At 35.6% G+C, this 26,611-nt stretch overlaps 1 protein-coding gene across 1 annotated transcript; it reads left to right on the forward strand.

The window, feature by feature from the left end:
• The first annotated feature begins 3,555 nt into the window (after nucleotides 1-3,555).
• LOC121879586 (F-box only protein 11-like) lies at nucleotides 3,556-25,955 on the forward strand. Its single transcript, XM_042386258.1, has 14 exons — nucleotides 3,556-3,758; nucleotides 8,713-9,129; nucleotides 10,456-10,615; nucleotides 10,776-10,953; nucleotides 11,624-11,780; nucleotides 15,340-15,555; nucleotides 17,303-17,547; nucleotides 18,202-18,505; nucleotides 18,731-18,901; nucleotides 19,101-19,233; nucleotides 20,464-20,684; nucleotides 20,844-21,077; nucleotides 22,085-22,292; nucleotides 23,945-25,955. The coding sequence occupies exons 1-14, from the start codon at nucleotides 3,653-3,655 to the stop codon at nucleotides 24,075-24,077; spliced, it is 2,883 nt and encodes a 960-aa protein (XP_042242192.1). The 5' UTR covers nucleotides 3,556-3,652; the 3' UTR covers nucleotides 24,078-25,955.
• Nucleotides 25,956-26,611: the final 656 nt, after the last annotated feature.

Raw genomic sequence — 26,611 nt, forward strand, 5'->3', positions numbered from 1 at the left:
TTCGTTATATGGTGAATCAGGTCTACTAGTTTCGTTTAGATATCTGGATGGTCAGTCGCTCGTCACGATCTTCAGGAGTGAAGTGCTTCCCCGTCTGGAACCGCAATGTATACTAGAGTCTGTCAATTGGTTGAAAATGTCCAGAGGACCACCCGACTGGTGCCTGCTCTACGGCACCTCAGTTACCCAGAGAGATGGGAGCGTCTGCAACTACCTGGCTTACACTACAGACGGGCGAGGGGCGACCTAATTTTGTATAAACATCTCAGGAAGCATTACTTGGTCGAATGTACATACCTGAGCTGGCCGACGTCCGCCCCACAGGGGGTCACAGCTTAAGGTTGAAGAAGCCACGAGTCCAGAAAACTGTAAGGGCATTTTTTCGGAGTGAGAATTGTGAACTCTTGGAACAATCTGCCAGAGAGCGTTGTGACGGCACCTAGCTTGAGCTCATTGAAGGCCAAACTTGACCAACACTGGAACAGGTTCAAATACATTCAGGAGCCAGTGCATGCCCAGTATTCGCCAACAGTGCCCAAGCGGCTAACGATCCGATCAGTGGTGAAGTGGATAAAAGTAAGTAAAAGTTCTGCCATCGTTGAACTTGACAAGGTTTTTATTCTTATTGTGCTGAAAGATCTCTCCACTGTGCATGTTATCACGGGTAATGTCAGTGCAATAATATTTGCTTCTTTAATTGAAGGAAAACAGTAGATCAGTGTGTTTGAGCAAATCCTCAACACCTTGGTTTTTCTTTTGAGATCAAATTTCAAACCAGGTGGCTGCTTCACCTTCGAAGTTTTCAGATTCAACTAATTTAATGATCTTTGCAACTTTTTTTTTATAATTTTTCTCACGTAATTCATGCCATTCATAGTGGATGAAAAGAAAACAGGCAAAAATTTTGCGCAAGAAAAATTAAAAAACGCGCAGCACCCATGACTATTCTGGCGTTTACCATTTTTAAGGTACAAAACACAGATTGTATTTTCATACGTTCCAGGACATAATATGAGCATGAATTATTGGTAAATTATGAGTACTGGTATGTTACGCATCTCTGATAACATGCCTTTTCCTGTCTTCTGGGTCGTTTTCCTTATTCCCAAGCCCTGAATTAATATGTACAGTTTGCCGGTTGCAGTGGTTGTTTGGTCATTTTTGGCCATCGTAGTGTAGCAAGTGTCTTATCTACACTTGGCCTTTTTGCACAGAAAACAGTATTTTGTTGGTTACATAGAATAAATAGCAAATCTAAATGAAAAGGATAATATATATTGGACATTGTACCGGTACAATGATAAATACTATTTATCAACAAATTATAAACACTCTGGTAAACCACTGACGTCAAAGACTGGACGAGCATTCTGCATGCCAGGGGAGATGCAGTCTTTTAGTTTATTAACATTCAGCAGCTAGAATCTAGCTCCTGGATGTTAAAAGCGTCGTCAGAGCATTAACGTGCATCACAGCAAATAGATCGCATAAACATACTCATGGATTTTAAGGAGAAATTTGTTTCTATAGCACCATATACTGCTGATTTTCTTGCTATGATTTTTTTTATATCTCGAAGATCATTTTCGTGTACAGTTACAAATTTTCGCAAAACATAAATCGCACACACACACACACACACACTATTTAACTTTATTTTTAACATGCTTGAACTAATTTCTAGTACCCCATTTGGTTTGTTTTAATTAGGCAAGCATTAGGGTGTTTTATCAAGTGAAATAAGCAGGGGATTCCTAATCTTCGTGAGATTCCTACTTCCTTAATAATATACTCGTAAATTCTAATCACCCAAATATCACTTTCACCCCCAAGGAAAACTGTGATATGGTTCTCCCCATCTCAAAATATAAATGCCTAACTTAAAGTCTGACAATATATCAGACTATTTTCCTTTTATTAAGCAGAATATCATTCTGCACAAAATTTGCTTTCACAGGATTCCCAGTGAAAAGTTTTTCATTCATCCTCTTACACCTAAAATGTAATCTTATATTCATAGAATTAAGTAAGTCAAACAATCATTGCTCCGATTTTTAAAAAATCAGTTTTAAGTTTCTTATTAATGGTGGTTTATTCAAGAAATTTGCAAATGTTTATATGGGGAAGCCTTTAAATCTTAATGGTCAATAACCTCGTATGAGCAACCATTCTCAGATTTTTTTTCAGTAACCTTCTCTTGCCAGAAACTTGACAGTTTGCGGAAATAAATCCGCAAATTTCTCAAGTCTCCGCCCATAACAATTATCGATGATTGGAGATCACATGGAACTATTGTTATTTTTTTTTAAATCTGAATGCAATAAAAATAAAAATAATTTTAATTATACAGTATATAATATAATTGCGAATAATGACAATAAGTTTTCCACATTTCTGTTATTAAATTTGGTTTGATAGAATGTGTACACGGTTATCTCATTGTTTATAAACAAGACAATTCCCTAAAGTTACCCACCAAAAAAAGATTATTATCTTAAGAAGTGGTCTTGCTGCATGGTAGCCAGAACCTACAGTAAAAACTCTCACATATTCAGTTTAATTACTGTACTGTAAATGCCAATAAACTATTGGACGCTTATTTTCACTACTACCGTTACGTCCAGCTCACAGCAGTAATGTATAGGAATGCACATTCTGGATTGCTGTTGTCTCCGTAGTTTACATCACTCACTTGAATATGTCCTTTATTTATAATGTCACCCGGATGAATTTAGCTTGTATATAAGAATATTAATTGCAAAGGCCTCAACAATGCATAAAATTAATCCTCAACGGGCTACCAAACCCACGTCTCTAGTGCCCATTAGCTTGTCATCAGCTGATCGCCGCCCCGCCCACCTCCTCTCACTCCTCCCGACAGTAAACATGAAGACCACTACAATCTACATCCATATTATGATGTTTAGTAAGAAAAATAAGACCAATGTTCCTGTGTAAGAAACTTCCAATTTTTTTTCTTGAAAGAGTTATAATTTTTATTCAAATTTTGAAAGGACCAGCAGACACTGAAAATTATTTTATTTTTCCTTCATAGAAGACACTCGAGGCAACGACAGCGAATCACTCCTTTGTTTACATGTCTACAGGAGACGTTTTCTATGAGTCAAAATTGATCAATATTTGTCATTTATTGTGACACTCTACATATGAAGAATTATTTATGCAACTTAATTATGAAAATTGTTTACAATTATCTGCGTATGATCATTAAAATATGTCGGAAAGTTGAATCATAATGTTTGGAGAAATGCAAATTATCTGATATCTGTAATCAAGGTTATGTTCCAACAATACATTCATGTTCATAAACAATACAGTATTCTAGAATATGCAGTGACTTACTGAGATAATTCACGATTATTTATTTTTAACCATTTAACACGTATTTTCTCAAATTCCGATAATGAATTGCATCCAAAACCTGTATTTGAAATCATATGGTACGCGTTCTGGCTCTCCTACACGGGACACGTGACCAAATGCTGGGCGCTGATTGGTGAGGTTCGCTTCCGCCTGGAACAATAATATCCGCGGAACAAAATGGCTGGCTCAGTGGCTGATAGAGTGCAGTGAGGGGAGGCATGATCTTTGTCTCAAGTTTGTAAAATTTTGACACTATATTACACATAAAATGTCGAACCCTACATTTAGAACACGCATATCACAATTAAGAAAAAGAAAAATTACTAAAAAGAAAATAGTGAGAAGAGGAAACCCGTTAAATCAACGAAATAATGGTGAGTTGGTCTTGCGATGACCATTTGTTTTCGTTGTTATTGAACTCGGGTTGAGCAATCATAAGCTTTTATTGTACATGAAATGTTGTCTTAGAGCCAAATAAAATGTCTTTAATAAAGGCTGAATACTTTTAATACATGTAATTTCCTGTATAACTGAGTTTTAGTGATTTTATTGAACCATACATTGATTTTTTACTTGTGCAACATGAACCAGTTAGGTTACCCGATGCCAATATGTGAGTTTAGAAGATATGTGTCACGTTTATTAAAAAAGAATGAACGTTGCAGTGCTAGAGAATTGTCATTTTTAATTATGCCGTTAAAATCATATTTTAATGCTATCACTGGATATTTGACAGTTAAAAACGAACTAATTGAGGTACATTGATGAACAATATGATTGACTATGGATTCTTTCCTTTGTAATTGTACGAGATATTTGTTCTTTATTTATGTACTGAATCATTTGTAGTTGTTTTTAGCTGATGCTCCTATCTTATTTTAGGAGGGGGAGATCTTTACTGGGTGTAATAAACATTTAAGAACATCCAGAGACTAGCACTACAGATGCAAATTTGAGGACCTCCTTTAAATAGCATGAGGATAACTTACACTTTACCTAACATGTAAATCTAAATAATATAAGCCACGTATTAAGCTCTTGGTGTTGATATGTACTTTTTATACACATTAAATTTGGTCATTCCTGGAATTGCTCCATTATGGATTTGAGAGGGAACATAGTCATTCAGGTTATGCTCAGTGCTAGAGCCTCCATGTGTTCAAACTCAGGAGATGTGTACCAAAAGTTTTACTTTCCAAGACCAACTTAGTTATATTTTTAATAGGCTCTTTGTAGGGTAATTCGATATTTTCCCTGTGTTCCTTTATTTCTAAGTACATTATCATTCTCAGTATAAAAAAAGTTTTGTAGTCTTGAGATTTGTCTATCATGTACAGGGTGCAACAAAGGGGTCCTTTTCACTCGATTAAACAAAATACAAATTAAAATATGGGCTCATACTACAGTATCTGCTAATACCTTGTTGGAGATTCTTTTAGATGAAAGGAGAGGAGTGATGAGGGTAGGTGCGAGCTGACCTATGACACACTAACCATTTGAACAGCAGGTGACAAAGGATTTGGAAAATGGATATCATAAATACAGGATGGAGGAAGAAAGGGACTAGGATAACAGGACAAAGCTGTATTTTGCACATATTAATGGATCATTGGTTGAAATACTTGGGATAAAACTATCCCAATGCCACCATAGCTTGGAATTAAAAATCAGTGAAATCCCAAGATAAGCGTCTCGCATATCTCTAACTTATGAAGCCCGATGTGCTATCTATGATAAAGAAAGTTTTCAGATACAGTGGTCAGTTACTCAATCTTTTCATTTTTTATTGTTTTTTTATCAATGAAATCAGTGGAATCCTAACCTGACCATTTAGATGGCAGAACAGTTCGCAAGAGGGCTTAAACCCGTGTGACTGGCTTGGTGGAAGGATGTCTCTTGAGATAGCTCACATATATTTGATCAGGATCCTAAATTTGAAAAGTTCTTAAAAGAAACTGTGGCTAACCATTTGTAATATTGAACAGAATAGCTTAAGTCTTTTCACAAAGATGCTTGAATTAAATGTTTTTTATACTATGCAGTACTGTTAAAAATTTGATATGATTTGTATTATACAATGCAGTAATAAAGGAATCTAATCTAACTGTCCTAAGGTACCAGTACTGTACTTTACTTTAAAGAAAATATACTCTGTACAGGTTGGTCTTGTTTATGGCAGGAGTTGGGCCAGTATAAAAATAAAAGACTGATTTCTATAGTAAGCAAGAGTATGTTTTTTGAGTGTTTACTCTTTATTTGTAATCAAGAATGTGATATAAATACTGCATTCAAACTACTGAATGTTTGTATACTAACTGCAGTGCAAGAAATTGTGAAAATATATTGAACAAAACACTTGAGGGAATTTTTTTAACAATGTTCTGGCATGACAGCTGGTTAATGAGGATGCCAAAGTGTTCAGTTACATGGTGCATCTACAGTTATACAGTACTGTTGTTTTCTTTTTGATACAACCGGTACCTTATTTTGTTGGTTATATAGAATAAATAGCAATTCTAAATGAAAAGAATAATATATATTGGACATTGTACCGGTACTGTACTAGTTATATTTCATTTACAGTGAAGATAACCCACAGACATTGCCTGTGGGTTATATTTGACCATAGGGTATACGTACTGGATATTATGTTAGTCTGTTGCACTCGTTCACTTGGTATTTCCTGCCAGGTGTTGTAAATATTTCATCTTTTTCAAATCTTCTCAATATCTCCAACTTAGTTTTTAGTGTTAATGTCATCTTAAGCTTCATAACTTGTAGGATGCCTTAGGGAGCCATTATTAAGGGTAAAACAAGGAAGTTAAGTTGTGTTCTGGTATGTTTTTCATCATTTTTAAGGTTTCTTTTTATTTCCAACTTAGTTACTAGTGTGAAGTTTTTATAGGCTTCTTTACTTATAAAGGAGCTTGAAGGATGCCTTTGGGAAGCTATTATTAATGGCAAAACAAAAAATTAAGTTCATAGCTGCCAGTACAGTACTGTACAGGTACTGTACAAAAATCATCTCCTTACAACAAGCGCTTAAGTGTATACATGTATTCTGGCACATGGCATGTTTTTGCCGGAGACATTACATGCACGAAACATGAAAGTGTGGACAGTACAATGTATTGCATAGGTTATGTGTATAATACAGTAGATGGAAATTGGGAATAAAAAGTAGAGTATGTAGTATGTGCTAGTTAAGTTCTTGTAAAGCTAATATAGATGAGGTTGATATGCACCACTGTACTACAGAACCTAAAGCCCCAACCCAATGCTTCCTGTGTTTCATTAGAATTAGATTCTTCTATGTGCATAGTTGACTATATGGTCATGTAGCCTTGAATTATTAATACATCTGGAGCAGGGGAACATTCACCCAGTTTAGTCATTCTTCTAGTAATTTTTTGGCCAGCTGGTCTTTACAAGGTGACTTATGTGTATGCACTGAGCCATTAGTTTAGGACCCAGGAGTCCTTTATGTTCATGCTCATGACTAATTTAAACAATTAGTAAGCCTTATATATTATAGCAGACCTAAAAAAGAGGCTATTGGGTGCAAGGTATTTTCCCTCAACCATTTGATGTCGCATAAACAACTGCACACCCTGAATGTCCTTGGGGGTGACCCATGCTGGCCTTCTAGGCTTTACCTGCCATTAATTTTTGGCCACAACTCATGGTACAGTAAATTGCTTGCCCCACTCTGAACTATGTATATTAAGCGGATAAAAACTTTGTCTCTGATTAATTAATCATAATTTAAGGTATATTGCTTATGCCACGTAGACCTCAGTATTATTACAGTACAGTACTCTTTCATATGTTGATGAAGATCACTTATTTCATTTTATATATGGTATGTTGATCATAGTTTGCTGACAATACAGTCTGTGAGTATGATTGACTTTCTGATTGGGAACTAGCAACATCTATCCTGTGTTGGGGTATTAGCTGATTTCACTGTAAAAAAAAAACAGTGTCTTTTAAAGGTTTATATTCCTGCCCTACCTGTGGTCAGGCATGGAGTTAATGGGAAATTATCTAGTGTGTTTTGAAATACAGGTACAAAGGAATTCTATTTTTAAGATGGGTGGGGAGTAGCTCTCTGAGAGTTCTAATCAGGATGTAACAGATCTGCGTGTAATAACTTTATTTTGAGAGAATGGTAGGTACAGGGCTTTTTTTTTCTATATCTGTATAAAACCTAAAAAGGAAATTTTTAGAAAATCTTATAAGTTGATACTGTACAATGTTGGATCATTCAGTGTGAGCATATAGGTAATTTGACCTACAGTATTTCCATAATGTGGGTTATGATCCTCCATGTGTGTGTTCCCATTGAGTGGGATTATCATACCACATGAAATATAATTCCAATACATTGGTCCCATGTCTTGCACCCTGGGAGGGAACTGATAAGATTGAATAATATTTGCTGGTATAGTGCTCCCATATGGGTCTCGGCAGATTGTTTGAGTGGCTTTCTTGTTATGTGGATTCTTTTGACTAGGATAATAAATTTATATTTAATTGGACTTTTACGATATGATTTGTGTGTAAATGTACCTTAGTGCATAAGTCCCATGCAGTGCTGGCTTGTGATTCCTTGTTCCAAATGAGGAACAATCATAACAAGTATTCCGTTCATGATGGGGGATCAAACGTCTACATTGTCACCATTGAAAGGGTTAAATGTCACAGTTGCTAATCTTAAAGTTAAATATCTAACCACAGCATTCTATTTGATTGCACACGGTGTAAAGGAAGTTGTCTTTGAAGATTGCACTGATAATGCAACATAATCTAGTATACTGTACAGTACTTACCTGTAATGTATTTACAAAACCTAAAGGGTGTTAGACCTCCTGATTGTTGCATACTGTATTGTGTAAGGTCCACTGTACAAACAAATGAACAAGGCACGGCAGGAAAAACCTTGTACAGTATAAGTGAATCTTTACGGTACAGTATATTAATACTGTACTGTACCACAATTCTGAGTCTGTAGATGGTAAAGTTTTACTCTACAGTGTACAGTATTTACTAGTTGTTCTATATCTCATTAATCAGTAGAGGAATTAATTTTTATCTTAAAAAGACAAAACAATTTATTCAGTACCAAATTAAGAATGATAAATGTAAAGTCAAAGAATCCAGATTGTCCTTTTGTGGAATACAGTAGTATCTATGTTTCACACACCTTTTGTTTTATCATTATTTTATATAAATCCATTTTCTAGTACAGTAGTTTAAGTTTTGTTCCAAAAATTCTTGTACACGACTGAAATATTTAGTTTCATTTATTTTTATAATATTTTCCAGATGATGAATGTGAAATCCCTATAATTCCTGGATCAGTATTGGATCTCTTTGGGTTAGGGGATGAAGGAGCAGCTGCTGCCGGTGAAGCAGGCCCATCCTCTGCCCTTGTCGGCACCTCCTCCACACATCACCATCACCCTCCATATCACTTACGCCGTAAATCCCCTACACATCCAGTCAGCCCACCATCCACCATAGGGGCGGCGGCAGCAACAGCGTCAGTGACAGCCTCTCCCACTACAGCTTCACCGGCGGGAGTTTCTGCAGCAACAGCTGGGCTTCCATCTGCTGCCACAAACTCTGCACCTATGCTCTCACCCACTGCTGCTATTGCTGCTGCAACTACGTATTGCCCTTCCATGTTACCCGCCCGCAAACGCCCTCGGAGAACATACTTTACAGGGGATTCTTCCACGGGTAAATAGTTTATGTGGATTAGTTTTGGTCTATGTGTTTTACGTGATTGAGATTTTGTACAATCAATCTTAGGGTTTCTCCTTTATTAACCCCATTTTGTAAGGACGCTACAGTTGGTTGATATACACAGCTCCTCCCCGACTTACGACCTACTCGACTTACGTCCTCCTGTACTTACGACCTGCCTCAGTCGTACCAAAATTTGGTCAAATTACGTATTTTCGAGTCCCAAAGTCAGTACACAGACAAAATTTTCATCTGTAATTCACTTTAAAATGGCTGGCAAGCTTAAAATTGAGTGTTTTGTGGTGCTGAGAAGAAAAAGAGACCCCCATTTTTTATTTTCTATGTATTATTTAAGCATTTCCGACTTACGACCATTTCGACTTGAGACCTGGATGTATGTGAAGGAGGGGATAATAGCAAATGAATTTTACATAAGCACACTGAAATGTATGCATACGCTGCAGTACTTGTAATTCAAGGATAACTTAAGATCTTTGAGATTATTTTTCTGTTTTACCCCAGAAAAGTAGCCACCCCTTTAATATTTATATAAGAAAAATAAATTTTGAAGAAACCTGATAGTTTGTAAAAGCTTGCGCCCTCTTGTAGGGCCAGTCCACAGAAGTAGGGATGGCTGGATATGATTGACTTCATACACACTCTAACGCCTGAGAAATCATTGGCCCTCACTGCCTATACTTATCAATATACTGTGCATTATAATCACCACAATCCAGCAGTTGTTGTCAGAATTTTAATTATTGTATGCAAAACTTGTGCAGTATCTTCTGAAAAATTAACAATTAGTTACTTTGAGGTGACCCTTAAGTTTTATTCTTAATGTTATTTTTATATACTGTACAGGTAGCTTATTACAAGGTATAGTACCTTTACAAGATTTTAGTGTGTGAGAGTAGACATCCTTCATGTTAATCTCTTGTAATAAACTATTAATTGTAGTGTAAACATTTGTTTGCATTTTTTATGGATGTGAAATTTATTGCCACACTAAAGATGAGACAGTATACCACTCAAGAGTTACAGGAAACACAGAAGTTTTTGTCTTTGAGTTGAGAAAATGTTGTTGTCTCTTTGCCAAATCTTGTCTTATTTTTATTACATAGTTATAAGTATTGTATACTGTATACCTTTGTTTCTAGATTCATTGAAAAGTACCTCATATATACATTTTAGCTGGCCCCTTTCTCATTAATCATCTTAATCATCCAACCGTTTTTAGTTGTTGTTTCATTTGTTCGGATAACTCTTCATTTTTACAGTCTACAATAATATTCAAACACTTGCTGTACCTTTTTTCAGGTTTGGGGTGCAACCCCTTCACTGCAGCACATTACCTCCTGTATGAACTTCCTGATGAGGTGCTACTCACTATTTTTTCTTACCTATATGAGAGAGATCTCTGTCATGTAGCACAAGTCTGTAAACGCTTCTACACAATAGCCAATGACAATGAGCTTTGGTAAGTGAGAATTACAGATTTTGACCATTCTTGTGTGTGAATTCATGAGATAATACTGTATCATGTTTAAAACTTGAAATATTATTGTTTGTGATAAATATCTTCATACTTCACATAATTTATTCACTACACAAGTTCATATATTTTCTCTTTTCTGCAGGAAAAACCTTTATCAGGGTCTATATGAGTATGACCTTCCACTATTTAACCCTGCACCATGCAAGTTTGATTTTGTGCAACCTGAAGACTGTGACTACGATAATCCATGGAAAGAAAGTTTTAAACAGTTATACCATGGAGTCCATGTCAGAGAAGGACATCAAAAATATGCAGCAAAGGTCAGTTTCTATCAGTTGTTTACAAGTACAGCACAGTACATTATTAACCTTTGCCATGTGCAAAAAACAATGTCTGAGAAATCTACAAAGTATAATTGGAAATATTACCTAAGCATGTGAAATAAACCAAAAAACTAAAAGCATGAAAACAGATATTACCTGCCCGACAATGTCTACAAGGCAGTATATTGTGTATGTTTACAGACACCTGTTAACACATAACTTCTAATGTTTACGCATAACTTATCATTATGTTGGTGCATTACTGTCCTCCATCATGGTTGAATTGTAACGGGGTAGACAGGACATGTGTGGGAGGCTCACAAAGGGATATTATTGGCTTCCACAAAATTTATTATCTTATGATGAATATAACACCATATGGGTTGAAACTCGTTTTTACTTAATATAATCACTGTGTTCTGATACTTTTCAACCATTTGCTTTGAATCAACATTTCTTTTATACAGCATCAGTTAATGCCAACAGTTTATAGTTGTTCAAGACAGATAATTGTCATAAAAACGCTTGGTTACAGTAGTCAGTGAAGTATTACTGTAGCATAATTTATTTAATGGACCCTACTGTATTTGTCTTGTTTCTTTTACTGTGTTACATAAATGTGTATTTTTTAATATTATTTTAACTCACTTGTACTTAAAATTTACAGGAAACTGGTCGATCTGTCGCCTACTTTGAAACCATCCAGGCTGCCTTTGAATACTGTGATGATGCAGAGAGACCGCTTGTTTTAATTCACTCTGGTGTCTACCGTGGACAACTCATCGTTATAGAAACCAATATTGCTCTCATTGGAGCTGCACCGGGTAAGTCTTATACAGTGTAGTATATATGCCTTCTAGACATCATCGGAAGGCATTTTACAATGCCTTCCAATTTTCCATTTCTTGTTTCCAGTAATACAATGTTATGCTTTACAGAATATCTTCACATCCATGTTTGCTATGCCTGTGTACAGTTGCCTCCAGATAAACGAACCACAGCTCAGGTATGGGTACCCAAGCCTTCAGCTCTGAGCCATGGCAATGCAGCGCCTTAGTCAGGGATGAATGCATGAGAGTGAAACATTGAAATTACCCTGTTTGTGATAAGATACAAACAATAAAGAAGGTAAAGGGATAAACTAAGCCTGTAGTACGTGTGATGTAGCATTGTCATGTAACCAGCGAACCGGGTAATTCACGGTTTTACGTCCATAACTACCGTGCTGCGTTGCCACATCTCGTACCCAAGCCCTCACACACTCCCAGGTCGTGTTACATTAATGTGGAGGTAGCTGTATGTATGTTATCATTGTATCTTACCTCTTTTCTGGATCTTTGATCTTATAGTACACTGGAGTATAAGATTTGTAACAAACCCTTGTTTTTATGATTATTTCTACTACAGTGAGTTCTGCTATAACGCGTGTTTTGACAACGCGAATTGGCTCTAACGCGATTTATGAATAGAGGAACGATATTTGTATAATGCGAACGCTTGTTTGCTGTAACGCGATTTTTGCTCACTGTTTCTCCAATTTTGTGGTATTAACTGTGAATATGGTAAAGAAGAATATCTCCAAGAAGCGTTCTGGTGATCGCATTCCCGGTGATGATCGTAAATGAAAGGCTATAACCCTTGAAGAGAAGCTCGATGTTATCAACCTCAAAATCACCCTTCTCCCCCATCAAGTTATATTCATATTTTTTCAAGGTAAAGTGTTACATTTACTGCATGATTTCATTATTAGATATGAATGTAACATTTATTTAGTCTGTGCTATCCTTTGTGTTAGGCTAACTACAAAATTTTTTTCGATTTCGAGTAGTAATCTGCACCTAACCCTATTTTCTCCCTAAGCCCTGTTATTTCTATTACGCGAATTTCTATAACACGATGTTTTACAAGAACACAACTATCGCGTTATAGCAGAACTGACTGTATATTACAAACTAATTAGTTGTATAGATACATAACATGCCATCCTTCTTGTTATGTAATTCTCCAACATACAGCTCATGTTACTGCATCCTTAATGCCTTTTTTCATGTTTTATACTGAAAAGAAGTTTTCCTGTTCAATTTTTGCAGTGCACAAAGCTGGAGCATGAAAAGTTATAGTTGGTGCTTTGTCTAGGGATTAGTGTGATCATTCTATTTGGATGTTACATGGTTAGTCTCTTTTTAAGGGTTTTTCTCTTGGGGTTACCAATTCCTCTGATGAATTTGATTGTGATGGCAAATGATCACAGACTAGCTAATACCCATAGAGTGGTCACTTTCACTTTGGATTGGGATATATGGAGACAGTTTTATGTCTTTGTTCCCATTGCCAGTTTACTTCGTCATAAAGAAACTGAAACTGTTTCGGGAATTACAGTTTTGGAAGCCTCTATTTTTGACCCGGCGGGAATTGGTTAACTGTACAGTACTCTCCTTCTTCAACTTTGTCCAAAGCCTCCCCAGCATCCTCTTACTCTTTGCTTTGGGTCAGAAGGTACAGTAAGTAGAAATAGTTTGCATTCCCTTCATTAAGCTACAGTCACATGAATGCTTTCATGATAAATTTCTTGCTGGAAAGTTATTTCAATCAAGTTTTTGGAGCAATTTTTTTTTTTTTTTTTTTTTTTTTTTTATACAGGCATTAGCCCACCCGGGCACAGATAATGACCCACATCAGGGCCTGGGGGGCGAAAATATAATAATAGATAATAATAATTATAATAATAATAATAATAATAATAATAATAATAATAATATCCATTATCATTATTATTACAACAATTAATAAAATTAATAGCAAATTAATGAAAATAAAAATAATCAAAATAATCTAAATAATAACCATAAATAAATACAAAATTGAAAAAATAAATCAAAAGTGAGAAATTATATACAGTACATTATATATGTTGTGTTGTCCAAGTAAGAGAAACAAGTGAGACCCTGCAATTGTGTGTAAATGAGGCAGAAAGTCAGATCAGCAACCTGGGACTTGGTCACAATTTTCGTGATGCCATATGGCAGCAGGGTCTACCATTAGACAACACATTATGCTTCCAATATCTTCCCAGGCAGTAGTACCTCCCTGTTTGATAGCTGCCTATCTACCTACTACCTGGATGATTGCTATCGTCAATTTCTTGCCAATTTTGAGCTGGATTCCCTGGTCAAAACATGGCTAATACTATACTGTATTTAATAACACGAAGCTTATTTATCAAGTATTTATATACATACACACGAACTGCATAATCCATGTTATGTCTCTCGTATGCGAGATGTAGTTTAAAGATAACTACGCTTGTCTTGTTACTAACTCTCCTTGATATGAACGCTAGTATTTTTTGTTGGTTTTCTTTCAAACATAAATGTATTGGCAATTTGATTTTAGGTTCTTACTTATCATTACCCCAAAATCTTTCTTACATTATTACCCTGTACACATTCTATTGCATCTTCCATTTTTCAATCCATAATAAAAGAAACCACTGCAGTCAATAACTTTTATTCTTATGTTTATACTGATCACAATACAAAGCAAGAGTTGTAAGAGATAGGCAGTTCATCTTGAGTCTTCATATTGTTGTTTTGGTTTGACTCCAGTGGCAATAGTACTCCTGTCATGGTAAAACCATTATCACTAGTACTAACTGACAGCAAAAATTCACAGCTAAGGTGCCAGGGTCACACCTCCTGAACAGTTAGGTACTGCATAGTGTAACGAGCCGTTCAGCAGAGAGCATCAACAAAAAAGTAAGGATTGATACTGAGGTCCTATTATTTAATGGGGCCAGTAGCTGAATTGTTATGATATCTTTGCTCTTCCAGAATTTGCCTTGTGCATATTCTATGTAATTTGGGACCTAGGATTTAATTAGTGGTCAGTAGGGTTTATTTGAGGCAGGTATCTACAGTATGTGCCATATGTCATTGTCTTTCTAGCATTAATTTGGGAGTTGGAAGTTGATCTCTTGGTAGCACACAATTTGGAGTAATGGTTTGCTACTGAGGTTGGTGAGTTGTCTGGATTTCCAGGGTTGTTTCTTTACACCGGGTTATATTCCTCACTAGCCGAAGGTTTGGTTGCTGTGTTGGTGGCATCTTCTACACATTAAAACAAATTTCAGCCTAGTTAGCCATAAGGTTGACCATCCTTAAACACAAGGTTCATCCATTTTTCCCTGTACACAAATATTACACATGACAAAACACTGTAATAAGTCAAGACCCTTTCCATGCATTTATTTGATGGTTGCATTACCTCTGTCTAATCAAAGAGTAAGGAGTTAGTTTATTAACATTATTTATATATATTAGATACTTCTGAGGAATGCAGGTGTAATGTTCATAATCTCTTATTATTATTTATTATTTTTTTCAGGTAATGTAGCAGAAAATGTGATCTTAGAACGAGAATGTGAATCCACTGTGATGTTTATGGAGGGAGCGCAGAAAGCCTACCTGGGTTATGTCACAATAAAATTTTCCCCTCCCAGTTGTACAGAAACTATGCAGCACCACAAACATTATGCACTGGAAATCCAAGAGAATTGTGGCCCCACTATAGAACACTGTATTATTCGCAGTATTTCTCATTGTAAGTAACACTATTATAATTGGTTGGCTTTATTTTACTTAAAATAGTTAGGCTGAGTGTATATTTATTAATTAAACTGTCTCTTTAGTTTGTGTTGGAGATTTACCTCAGGCTTCTCAGTGACTGGACAGGTGTTTATTTTTATTTTTTTTTTTATTTTTTACTACTACTAAAATGAAACACACAGATGCATTGACTAGTAAGAGAGAAGGGAGGGTGGAAAGAGGATAAGGATAGAAACTTAATGAAACAAGAGTATGAAGGCTAAGGAAAAGTAATAGAAATAATAAATAGTTGTTTAGTGTGGCAATACCTATTGGGGGGGGGGATAGGGGCTCTTCTGTACATCTCTGGTAGTGCTTCTCTCTCTCAAAAGTTTAGAGCCCCATCACACAGCTAGTGTAGCCCACTGCTACAACAGAGGGCTTCTGGCTCATCTCCTGAGGCTTCCTTGGGTCCTGGAGAGGGCTTCATCACATGTGTTAGAGTTGCTACTGGATCATGAAGGGCTTCATGGCACATCAATAGCTAACTTTGGTTTCATATTATGTCCTTTACTGTTTTATTATTTATTTATAGTAATAATGTATTTGAAAGGTAAATTTTTCCTTTTATACAATATCTAAAATGTAACTTTTCCTCACTTTTTCGAAATTTTTTGTTCCTCATATTTTTTGGTTAATAAGCATTTATTTGCACAGAGAGATGGTGTCTTATAATCACCTTCAGAACACTATTGTGCAAGTAATGAATCAATGTTGGACTGGCTCCCCATACTTATAGGTTTTGTCCCCATCCCAGGTGTGGTCAGAGTATTGTGTGGGTTTAATTTTGAAAGGATTCTAAGACCTTCTCTTGTATAAGGTAACCAGATTACTGCTCACTCTGGTTCATGTTGTTTTAATGTCATAGTTTCTCTTAAGGATGTATATGCTAAAGTATCAGTACCTCTAGTTATTCACTGAAGTTCTTAAATTATTGATGTAGATTGCTTATGGTAAGAGACAATAACATAAGAGACTTGTATATTTTTTGAAAGTGTAATAGCAGTAAATACTATCAAATCACTCTACAGTATGGTCATAATTACAGTATTATAATGAAGAAAAATTAGCCAATACAATGTGTGCAAGTAATGCAAGTTTAAAATTGTCACAGTTCAGTCACTATCTATGAACACATGGAGTTCTGAAGCATATTTTTTGCAGTATAATGTACTGTAAAAAATTTTCTTGAATACAATTTCCCTGTAAATGTACTGTAAACTACAGTATGAGTATTTTAGTTATCTTTCAGTGTATTGGATGGTTTTGTACTGCAGAATGGATGGATTTTTTGTGAGTTATACATATTTTATGGCACAGTCTAGTGAGCTGGTGCTTGATAAATTGCAAATGAAAAATCTGAAATTTTTTTCAGTTCAAGTATTATTTATTTGTATTTTTACACATACAGTGATATCCCCATTAAATGGAACAATTGGTGCAGAACTCTTCCAATGATGAAAGATTTCCGGGTAACGAAAAATTTCTCTCAAACCCCCCCAAAAAATCCCACACCATCAGAATTTTTCTGCATACTGTACTGGAAAAATTTCCCAGAGTCTAAACTATGCATCTTGCACAGACAGGCACTAGCCCACATCCTCGGAAAGTTTTCTGAGTCATTCAATTCCAGCTTTTGGAGAGTTTCAGGGGTCGGGGAGATTACTATGATTACCAATACATGACTTGCCTTTCATTTACAGTGGGAGCAGCAGTGAGTGTGAGTGGTCCAGGTGCAGAACCAGTAATTCGTCACTGTGAAATAAGTGACTGTGAAAATGTAGGCCTCATCATTACTGACCGGGCGCAGGGCCACTACGAAGACAATGAGATCAGTCGTAATGCCCTGGCTGGAATATGGGTCAAGAACTATGCAAATCCCATCATGCGACGCAACCACATACATCATGGAAAAGATGTAGGAATATTCTGCTTTGATGGAGGACTGGTGAGTTGAATATCTTGTAACACTCAATTTATTGATCTGTTTTATATTTTGTGGGTACAAGAAAATATGAAGAAAAACAAGAAAGGGATTTGCTGGGATGAGAGGTTAGAATGAAAGTGGAGATATTTGCAGGAAAAGGGGGGAAGTAAAAGGGAAGTGGTGACAATATGTTCAATTATTCGATGTAATGGATGATAGAGGGGTGGAATTGTCCTTTTTGGAAAGTGCTAGGAGATAAACATGAGACTAGGTGTAAGCAAGCTTGAGAATAGTAAGGCACTAGGAGTGAATGGAATCACTGTTAAAATGTTGTGGATGGGAGATGGAATAGTGACAACAGTTGACAAAAAAGTGTATAGGCTATGAATTGCAAAGTCATTCATAAGTATTTTAAATATACTAATGGTGGCACAAAGGTGATGAATAAGGTTGATTTTAGTGTATGCTTTGGTAAAATTCTTGTTTAGAAAGTTGTATTCTATTTCTCTGTTTCTTTTTCATAGTGCAGTATATTTATTGTATAAAGTTTTTAGAATTGTCTTGGTAGTAGCTTTTTATTATTCTTGGTTTTTAATCATATGTTGGCATTTCTTGTTTCTTTCTTTTTTTCCATCGTAACATATAATATTTCACTCCCAAAATTTTATGTTTCAGGGATACTTTGAGGCAAATGACATCCACAACAATCGTATCGCTGGCTTTGAGGTGAAGGCTCAGGCTAACCCAACAGTTGTGCGATGTGAAATACACAATGGCCAAACAGGAGGTATATATGTTCATGAGCATGGAATGGGCCAATTTATAGAAAACAAAATTCACTCCAACAAATATGCAGGAGTGTGGATAACTTCAAACAGCAATCCAACAATCAGAAGAAATGAGATTTACAATGGTCTTCAAGGTGGTGTTTATATATTTGGAGATGGCAGAGGACTTATAGAGCACAACAATATATATGGTAAGTTCATCATCCTTGAAAATCACATTTTCTAGATAATAATAGGAAGGTTATGTGGGAGTTTTCTGAAAAATAATTCTGTAGTGCTATATTCTGAAGGTGGTAAAAAGCATACTGTACATGGTGATAATGTGAGTTAGAGAAAGATAATCATTGTTCAAAGATGTATACATTCTTTATTGTATACTGGACATAAAATTTTATTTTTATTTTATTTTTCCCCAGGTAATGCATTAGCTGGTATCCAGATCCGTACCAACAGTGATCCTATAGTACGGCACAATAAGATCCATGATGGTCAGCATGGAGGAATCTATGTACATGAAAAGGGTCAAGGTCTCATAGAATGTAATGAAGTGTATGCTAATACACTCGCTGGAGTTTGGATTACCACAGGTAATTGTCTGGCAAAATTAAAACCCAATGTGACCTGGGTTTCAAAGTGACATATTCCATCAGTCTGTTGTCTATCCATTTGTCTTTTTAATTGTTATTGTCCATTCAAATTGTCTTAAATGAAGATACATAACCATGCTTTTTCTGAATTCCCTTGGTAAATATTGTAGTCAGTTAAATTTATATTGTATTTTTCCAGGGAGCACGCCTACTTTACGGAGGAATCGTATCCACTCAGGCAAGCAAGTGGGAGTTTATTTTTATGACAATGGCCATGGGCTTCTGGAAGATAATGATATTTTCAACCATTTATACTCAGGTGTACAAATTAGGTAAGTTATTAAGAACATTTTCTTTTTATGATGAAGTGTTTCTCTGTTTACTTTTTTGGCATAAAAAAGTCCCATTGTGTCATCTGTTCATCTTTTTTACTAGTTTTCTTAATAGTTGGCTTCATTATCCCATGGAAGTACAATATTATGGTCTGTGTTCAGATGGTTTTCTTTTATGGTCAGGGTCCCATTGCACATTGGTCAGATGTTTATAGATAATGAAAATTTTAAATACTATTGTAAACAGATATGGAGAATCATACATACCCTTTTATAACCTTGCTCCTTATTAAAGGTACCTGACATTATATTACCACTATAAGTTTTGGATTGCATATTGGAGAATCCACTCAAAGAAAGTGAATAATCAGGAAATAGAGATGTAGTTAAAGAAGTAAAAATTAGTCTCTTGGTACTGATGTTCTGTCCTCATAAAACTTTAACTGTAGAGCTATTAATACCGGTAGTTAGTTTATTTCAAGGGAGTAGAGTTGTGAATAATATGGGGTGACTGCTATGACAAACAAGATTTTATCCTTGTGTACAGGTGATGATCAGTAGCAGATACAAGATCTACAAGGTGTGATTGATAGATAGCATTGAACATTCAATGAAAAGCGGATGAAGATACACCTCAAAGTCTGAAGTGATCTTTCTTTCTGTTATTAGAGAAGATATTGAAGTTCTCCTAGAAGACTATCAACTAAAATAACGACTTTTAATAACTAGTGTAAAGTTTGATGAAGGAAAACGTTGATAGTTGAAATAAACCATTTCATAGACATACTGTGTATGGTAGGTGCATCATCAACTCAAGCTATACTTCAGGACATGGAGATACCAAATACATCCTTGATTTCCATCAGTGTCTAACTGAAATTGATGGGTTTCCATGGTCAGACAAAATAAAAAATAGTATGGTACATCAGTAGATGGTGTGTCCTAAAAAAACAAACAAGAAAAAGTAACAAACTTAAATCCCACAGTAATATTTCCATGAACAGCTGAAGCCACCTTGTTTGTCTTATAGTATTATCCCCAGATTAACTTGTATGTAAAACTCTTTTCTATTCTCTGCTTAATATTTGAAGAAATTATTCAGTACCACAAATCATTATAGTGATATCCCTCTATTTTTACTGTGTTTTATCTTCTCCTATTGAGGAGTTTCAGTGCTACATATCAAAGTTTCCATTTTTAATATAGCAAGACCATTTCTTGTTGTTTCAGGACTGGAAGTAACCCAATCATCCGTCGAAACAAGATATGGGGTGGACAGAATGGGGGTGTTCTGGTATATAATGGAGGTTTGGGACTTCTAGAACAAAATGAGATATTTGATAATGCCATGGCAGGTGTATGGATCAAAACAGATAGTAATCCCATTTTGCGGCGAAACAAAATATATGACGGAAGAGAAGCTGGCATTTGTATATTTAATGGAGGAAAAGGTAAGTTGGGCGAGACATGGGGTATCAATCTTGGTGTGAAATACAAGCCAGTGTATGACAGTGATTCATTTCCTGATAAATTTGCCTTCACATAGCAGGAGGTATGAAAAAAGTATGGGGTTCTAGTATTTATTTATTTATTTTGTGTATTTTTTCCAGGTTTGCTAGAAGAGAATGACATTTTTCGTAATGCACAGGCAGGTGTCCTAATATCCACCCAAAGTCATCCAACTCAAAGCCACCCTAGTCTAAGAAGGAACCAGATATACGATGGGTTGGCAGCAGGCATCGAAATAACAAATAATGCCACAGCAACCTTAGAGTACAACCAAATATTTAATAATCGTTTTGGTGGTCTTTGTTTAGCTTCAGGGGTGAATCCTATCCAAAGAGGTAAGTGCCTCCTCTCTCTGTCTTACTCATTTTGTTAAATCCATAAGTTTTGTTTTACCTAGTATGCCACATACCATCCCCAAACATAGCAGTTAATGTACACCCTTTATATTTTATATACGTATATATTTATTTACAGGTATTGAATTTTTTACTCGGGCCATCTACTGGTGATATACAGTATATTCCTATATTATAGATTCCTTGTTTACTTGTGGCAGTTTATGGTTTTGTGTCAAATTCATTCACATTGAAATTGGGCTTGGGAAAATCAACAATTCTTTCTTGTCTGTGTTTTGTTATTTGGCTTCTTGACATCATGTTACCACAGAACACAGTTGTTCATATTGTGGAACTATATCATGCCTTTCAATCAATTGAACACACTGAACCGTGTGATCGGGAGATGATGGTGTTGTAAAACTCTTCTAATCTCTGGAACCCCCCCTCCCCAAGCACATACTGTACATTTTAATTCTTAATGATGATGCCCATCAATTTTCTTGTTCATACATCATTTTGAGACTAGTTACTGTATATTGTTAAGATTTTGTTTCACACAAGTACAAGTGCTTACAATTTACATTGGCATGGATGACAACAGTACCTCATCAGTCTTGAGAGGTAAATAGAGAAGTTAAGGAATGAAATTATAAACCCGAATGATTTTTCAAGCTTCGAGCAATACAGTATTTGTTTTGGGAATGCTCCTTATTTTCAGGTTGGCCTCATGCATCATTTTCCCAAGATTTCTATTGACATTTCAATATTCAGTGATGTGACATTAAATGTTTCTAGATACAGGACGGGTGGTGAATGCAGAATGTAAACTTACTCCACAGTTAGGTGCTTTTAGAATTATATGTATCCAAGTGCTATTTATTTCACCATGCCTTATTTTCAATTCTGTGCTGTTACCCATGTGGATGATGAGTATACACAATTATTTTATTTTTACAGCACAGTATATAGTTTTGTCTAGTTCTTACCTTTAATTTTTCTTCCAGGCAATAAGATTTTTAATAACCATGATGCAGTAGAGAAAGCTGTATCAAGTGGCCAGTGCCTATACAAGATATCATCGTACACCAGCTTCCCCATGCACGACTTCTACCGCTGTCGCACATGTAATACCACTGAACGAAACGCCATATGTGTAAACTGCATTAAAACGTGTCATAGCGGACATGTAGTGGAATTTATCCGTCATGACAGGTATGTATAATCTATGAACTCTCCCTTACAGATGTGACTGCTGCAATATTACTAAACTGATTAATTTTAGCATAAGTTTTTGCTTTTAGCTTGCGTCATGGTTGGGATGTTTGTATAGTATATATGTAAATTTTTGTATATGTTTTTTGTTTGTTTTGAAATTTGGCTTTGAAAAGTACCAACCAAAATATTCTAAATAGAGTACAGTAATTTTATTAATTAGGTTTACCATGATCCACCACCTGCCCTTTCAACTGCTGTCTGTAGAACTGCATCAGGATTAATTCTAATTTTTTTTATTCTGTACTGTATGTACCCTTGAATAGTCTTAAAAAATTATTGCCAATACCTTTTAGAGAGTGTACATATTATTATATTATATTTTATTATATTATATTATATTATAAAAATGAAGAGGGAATGAAAACAAAAGTGTCACTGACCATCTGTAGGATTGTGTGTGCATGTAACTGAGAAAAACTAATGAAGAAAATTATGTATATTTACCCCAAATTACAAGTTTAAATATAAGCATATCATCAAGCTCATTGGATGAATATTTTGTAAGGTGGGTGAATGCTTAGAAATTTATCCAATTGGTCTGGTAGTGAGAGCGTATAATTTCTTTTTAATTTATGGCACTGTACTGTATGCTGCTTTGTAAATACTGTATTACATATGAGTTTTAAAGGCAACAATGACTTCTAATTTCCATAGTATTTAAGGAATTAAGAAAAAAAAAAGGATTTTAAGTAACTTGTGTATAATTATTACATTTGAATTGTGAATAAAAAGACCACGATGTTTAGGTTTCCAAATTTTTAATTTTCTAGAATTTGAATAGTGTTTGGGTAGGATTAAATGATGTTTTGTCACTTTGTTGTTCTGTCTATATGCTGTTGAAATATACCTGTATTGTGAGGTTATGGCTAGGAGTGCAGGCAATTGTTGAAGAGTTAAAAGGAAAGAAACGAGTCACTGGTGGTGTTATATGTGAATGTTAGTGGAATCCTCAAAAAATACAAGTGATAAGATATTTCAGTGTTTATGGTGAAGGAAATATATCATGAAAGTGATTATTAGAAAGACTGCCATGTTTGAGAAGGAGTAATCTTCGACATGTGTTAGATGATAAAAAAGTGGGAGATGTTCCAACAGTTGAATACAGATCAATACTTGAGTAACTGTGTAATAGTTTAAACAGTGGAGAGTTCAAAACTTAGGTTGCAGAATCCTCTAAAGAAAGTAAATATAACCCTAATGGTATAGTGAAGTTTGGACTGGTGAAGTCCACACTGCTGTAAATATTTGTGTGGAAGTTATATTGCCAGCTAAGAGGGGGCACTGTAAAAGTGGGTTGGTGGGCTTCTAACTGTAAATCTTGCTTCAATCTTGCATGATTGCAATTTGGACACTATACAGCAGGTGATTATGGCTAACCCATACAAGCGTAACAAATACAGAACCAAAAGAGGTATGATATATTTTTGGGAGTTGCTAATCGAAAAACACAAGATATTGCAGTGTGATAAGTAAGATATTTGTAAGCTAAGTCAATGGAATAAGGTTATAGAGATTGAGTTTCTTGTTATGCCATCATATGTCTGTAGCTACATAATACTGCTTCATTTAAATCTGAAATTGTCTTTCAGGTTTTTCTGTGACTGCGGTGCAGGAACGTTAAACAACCAGTGCCAGTTACAGGGAGAGCCGACTCAAGATACAGATACCCTTTATGACTCCGCTGCTCCCATTGAATCACAGTCGCTCATGGCGGAAGTCTAACTACCGCCCAAAAACCACATTAGCTATGTCAAAAGTTTCTACATAGAATCAACCTCAAATACCCACCAGCCTTCTGATCTATAACCAGTATTTAGGAAAGCAGGATTAGTGTCAGTGTGCACTGTACGTGTGGCCAAACATGAAGTATTGGCAACCTAAGTTTAATGAAAACTTAGACTTACCCACCTTCTGTACTGTGATTTGTCCACATCAATCCATAGCCTTATACTGGAATATATTTCTATTTACTATGAATTATCTGTGGACTTAAACAAGTGATGGTGTGGGCATCTGGAAAGCAGACCCAAAGTGGCTTTGTATCAAAAGTGTTTTTAAGTGTGATGGAGGGTGAAGTGAAAGACCTCTGCTGTAAGGAAAGATACAATGTGGCCTGAGTTGATCCTGCTCTATCTTCACAATTATCCTCATTTTTTTATATAAACATGGTTGATGTGTATCACATCAATATTATGGTATGGCAACACCAAATGGTTGTCAAACATTTCTTGCACAAGATGAAAATTATTTTGTAGGTCAGTATTGTTAATATACATTGCATAGGGAAACCACTGCAGATAAAAAGCTTGTTTTCATTGTTAGTACACACTTGCTATAGAGATTACCAGAAATTGGCACAAACATTATCAGTGAAGCACAAGAATGGTGGTTCTCTAAACTACAAGACTGTGCATGTTTACTTTAGTACCAGTGATGTAAATAGATGCTGTTTGGGATGTGTGAGGGCTTTGTACATAAGTGTTGAATGCAGAAAAATTAGCCTAGATACAATTAGTGTGGGTCAATTTGAAGTGTTATGATTGAGTACAGTTCGTAATTAGAATTTAAGCTGTTAAGATTTTTATATATTACAATAATCATTGACAAAACCAATATGCAGTAATTGTAGTTGTTTCTGATCACTCCCTGTGTTTTGTTTTGAAGATCTGTTGTATATTTTTTTTTTTTTTTTTTTTTGCATGTGAAGTTTAGTTACATTTTATAATTGTGAACCTATAAGGATATTTGTTGTCTCAATTTTGTTAAGATTTTATACTGAATTGGAACACTACAGATAACTGTGATTAAAACCAAAATAAACCTAGTATTACTGCACACACCCTGGGAGGGGCCAAGAAAATACACCTGTGGCTTTTGTCTCCCATTGCAGTAAAATTATTTCCTTGCAGAATGTAGAATTGGTAGGATGTTTGTGCAGCTTTGTGAAGATGGATTTAGATAGTGCCTTTATTTTTGCATTCATAGGTAGCATGTCCAACCAGTGTCTGAATCCATTGCATTCCCATTGTTTCCTGCAACACATGGCCTCTAACTTTCTCTTTTGATAATACTTGTGAAGCATCTGACTGTGTTTTCATCAACACACTTCATTGCTCTGTCATATTTCTTCAGACATTCCCTTCACTACATCCTGTCAAAGTAACTAATACATACGAACACATAGTCACTTTCATTTTCATTGTGACAATTATTGCACTTACCAGTGTTCCTTTATAACATGCAACCTCATTTATCTCCATCCCATGAACCCAGGGATGCATAAGTTGACACAACTTCAAATACGTTCCTTGTGACATTGTATCCATGCGTCCTACCCGTGATCCTTGTTATAAAACCTCGTATCCCATTCTCAAGACTCCTTTAATATGTAACCAGGCATAAATTGCCTGTTGCTTGTTTCTTTTGAAAACCTAATGGTCCGTGTGACGGCCTCAATATGGTATTTTTATAGTCCTTGTAATATGTGTGCCCATCCCTAACTCCTGCTTTACCTGTAACACTTTTCCCCTTCCCATGGTCCCTGTGACACATACCTCAATATCCCCTTTCCATGGTCCATGTCACATACAGCTGTAAAAATCCCTCCCACGTTTTGTATGGAATCTTCCTATATAGAAGTAGCGATGTTACTGTTGCTCAATGTGCCATATAAGTGTTTTAGGTATTTTTTTCTTTTTTTAATCATATATTTTGAGTTCAAAATGGTATATGCATACGTGCCAGCAAGATGAAAGAAAGAAATGAAAGTTTGTGCAATCTGTGGATTATATATCAGACGCCCAGAGAAGATACTCATGACAGTTGAATGTTTGGTTTCAGTATGCTTGAACAATATATTAGTGATGGAGTAATATAATCTGTTTATCCAGAGAGCCCCCTCTCATGAAGAAGCAAAGTGACCCCTTCCTTAATGAAAACGGATTTTACTGTCAGAAAGGTTAGTTTTTAAATTAGGTCAAACGTAGTGCACAATAAGAATATGTAATGCTTTATAATAATGAAGTGTTACCCATAGTGTTCAAGTGTGCTTCCATAATTATTGTAATTAGGCTCCCCCTTCCTTTAAACAGAAAGGTAATAGCACCATTTTATGTATATCAGAAACTTGAGACAATGGGAGAGGGGGGCCTGATCTGATAAAGCCACTAAACCCTGTGAAGAGATTGGAGACATCTGTTGTAACTTTTATTTCCCACTGTTTTTCCTCTCCTTTTCTCACCTTTAGACAGATTGTA

Source organism: Homarus americanus, unplaced genomic scaffold (genome assembly GCF_018991925.1).
Source record: "Homarus americanus isolate GMGI-L3 unplaced genomic scaffold, GMGI_Hamer_2.0 scaffold9741, whole genome shotgun sequence".
NCBI lineage: Eukaryota > Metazoa > Arthropoda > Malacostraca > Decapoda > Nephropidae > Homarus > Homarus americanus.

Excerpts from the sequence above, each read along its gene's own strand:
- LOC121879586 (XM_042386258.1), top strand. The coding sequence starts at position 3,653 with ATGTCGAACCCTACATTTAGAACACGCATATCACAATTAAGAAAAAGA. Across the intron at positions 19,234-20,463 it reads TACTCAGGTGTACAAATTAG|GACTGGAAGTAACCCAATCA; the intron begins GTAAGTTATTAA and ends TTGTTGTTTCAG. Across the intron at positions 20,685-20,843 it reads TATATTTAATGGAGGAAAAG|GTTTGCTAGAAGAGAATGAC; the intron begins GTAAGTTGGGCG and ends TATTTTTTCCAG.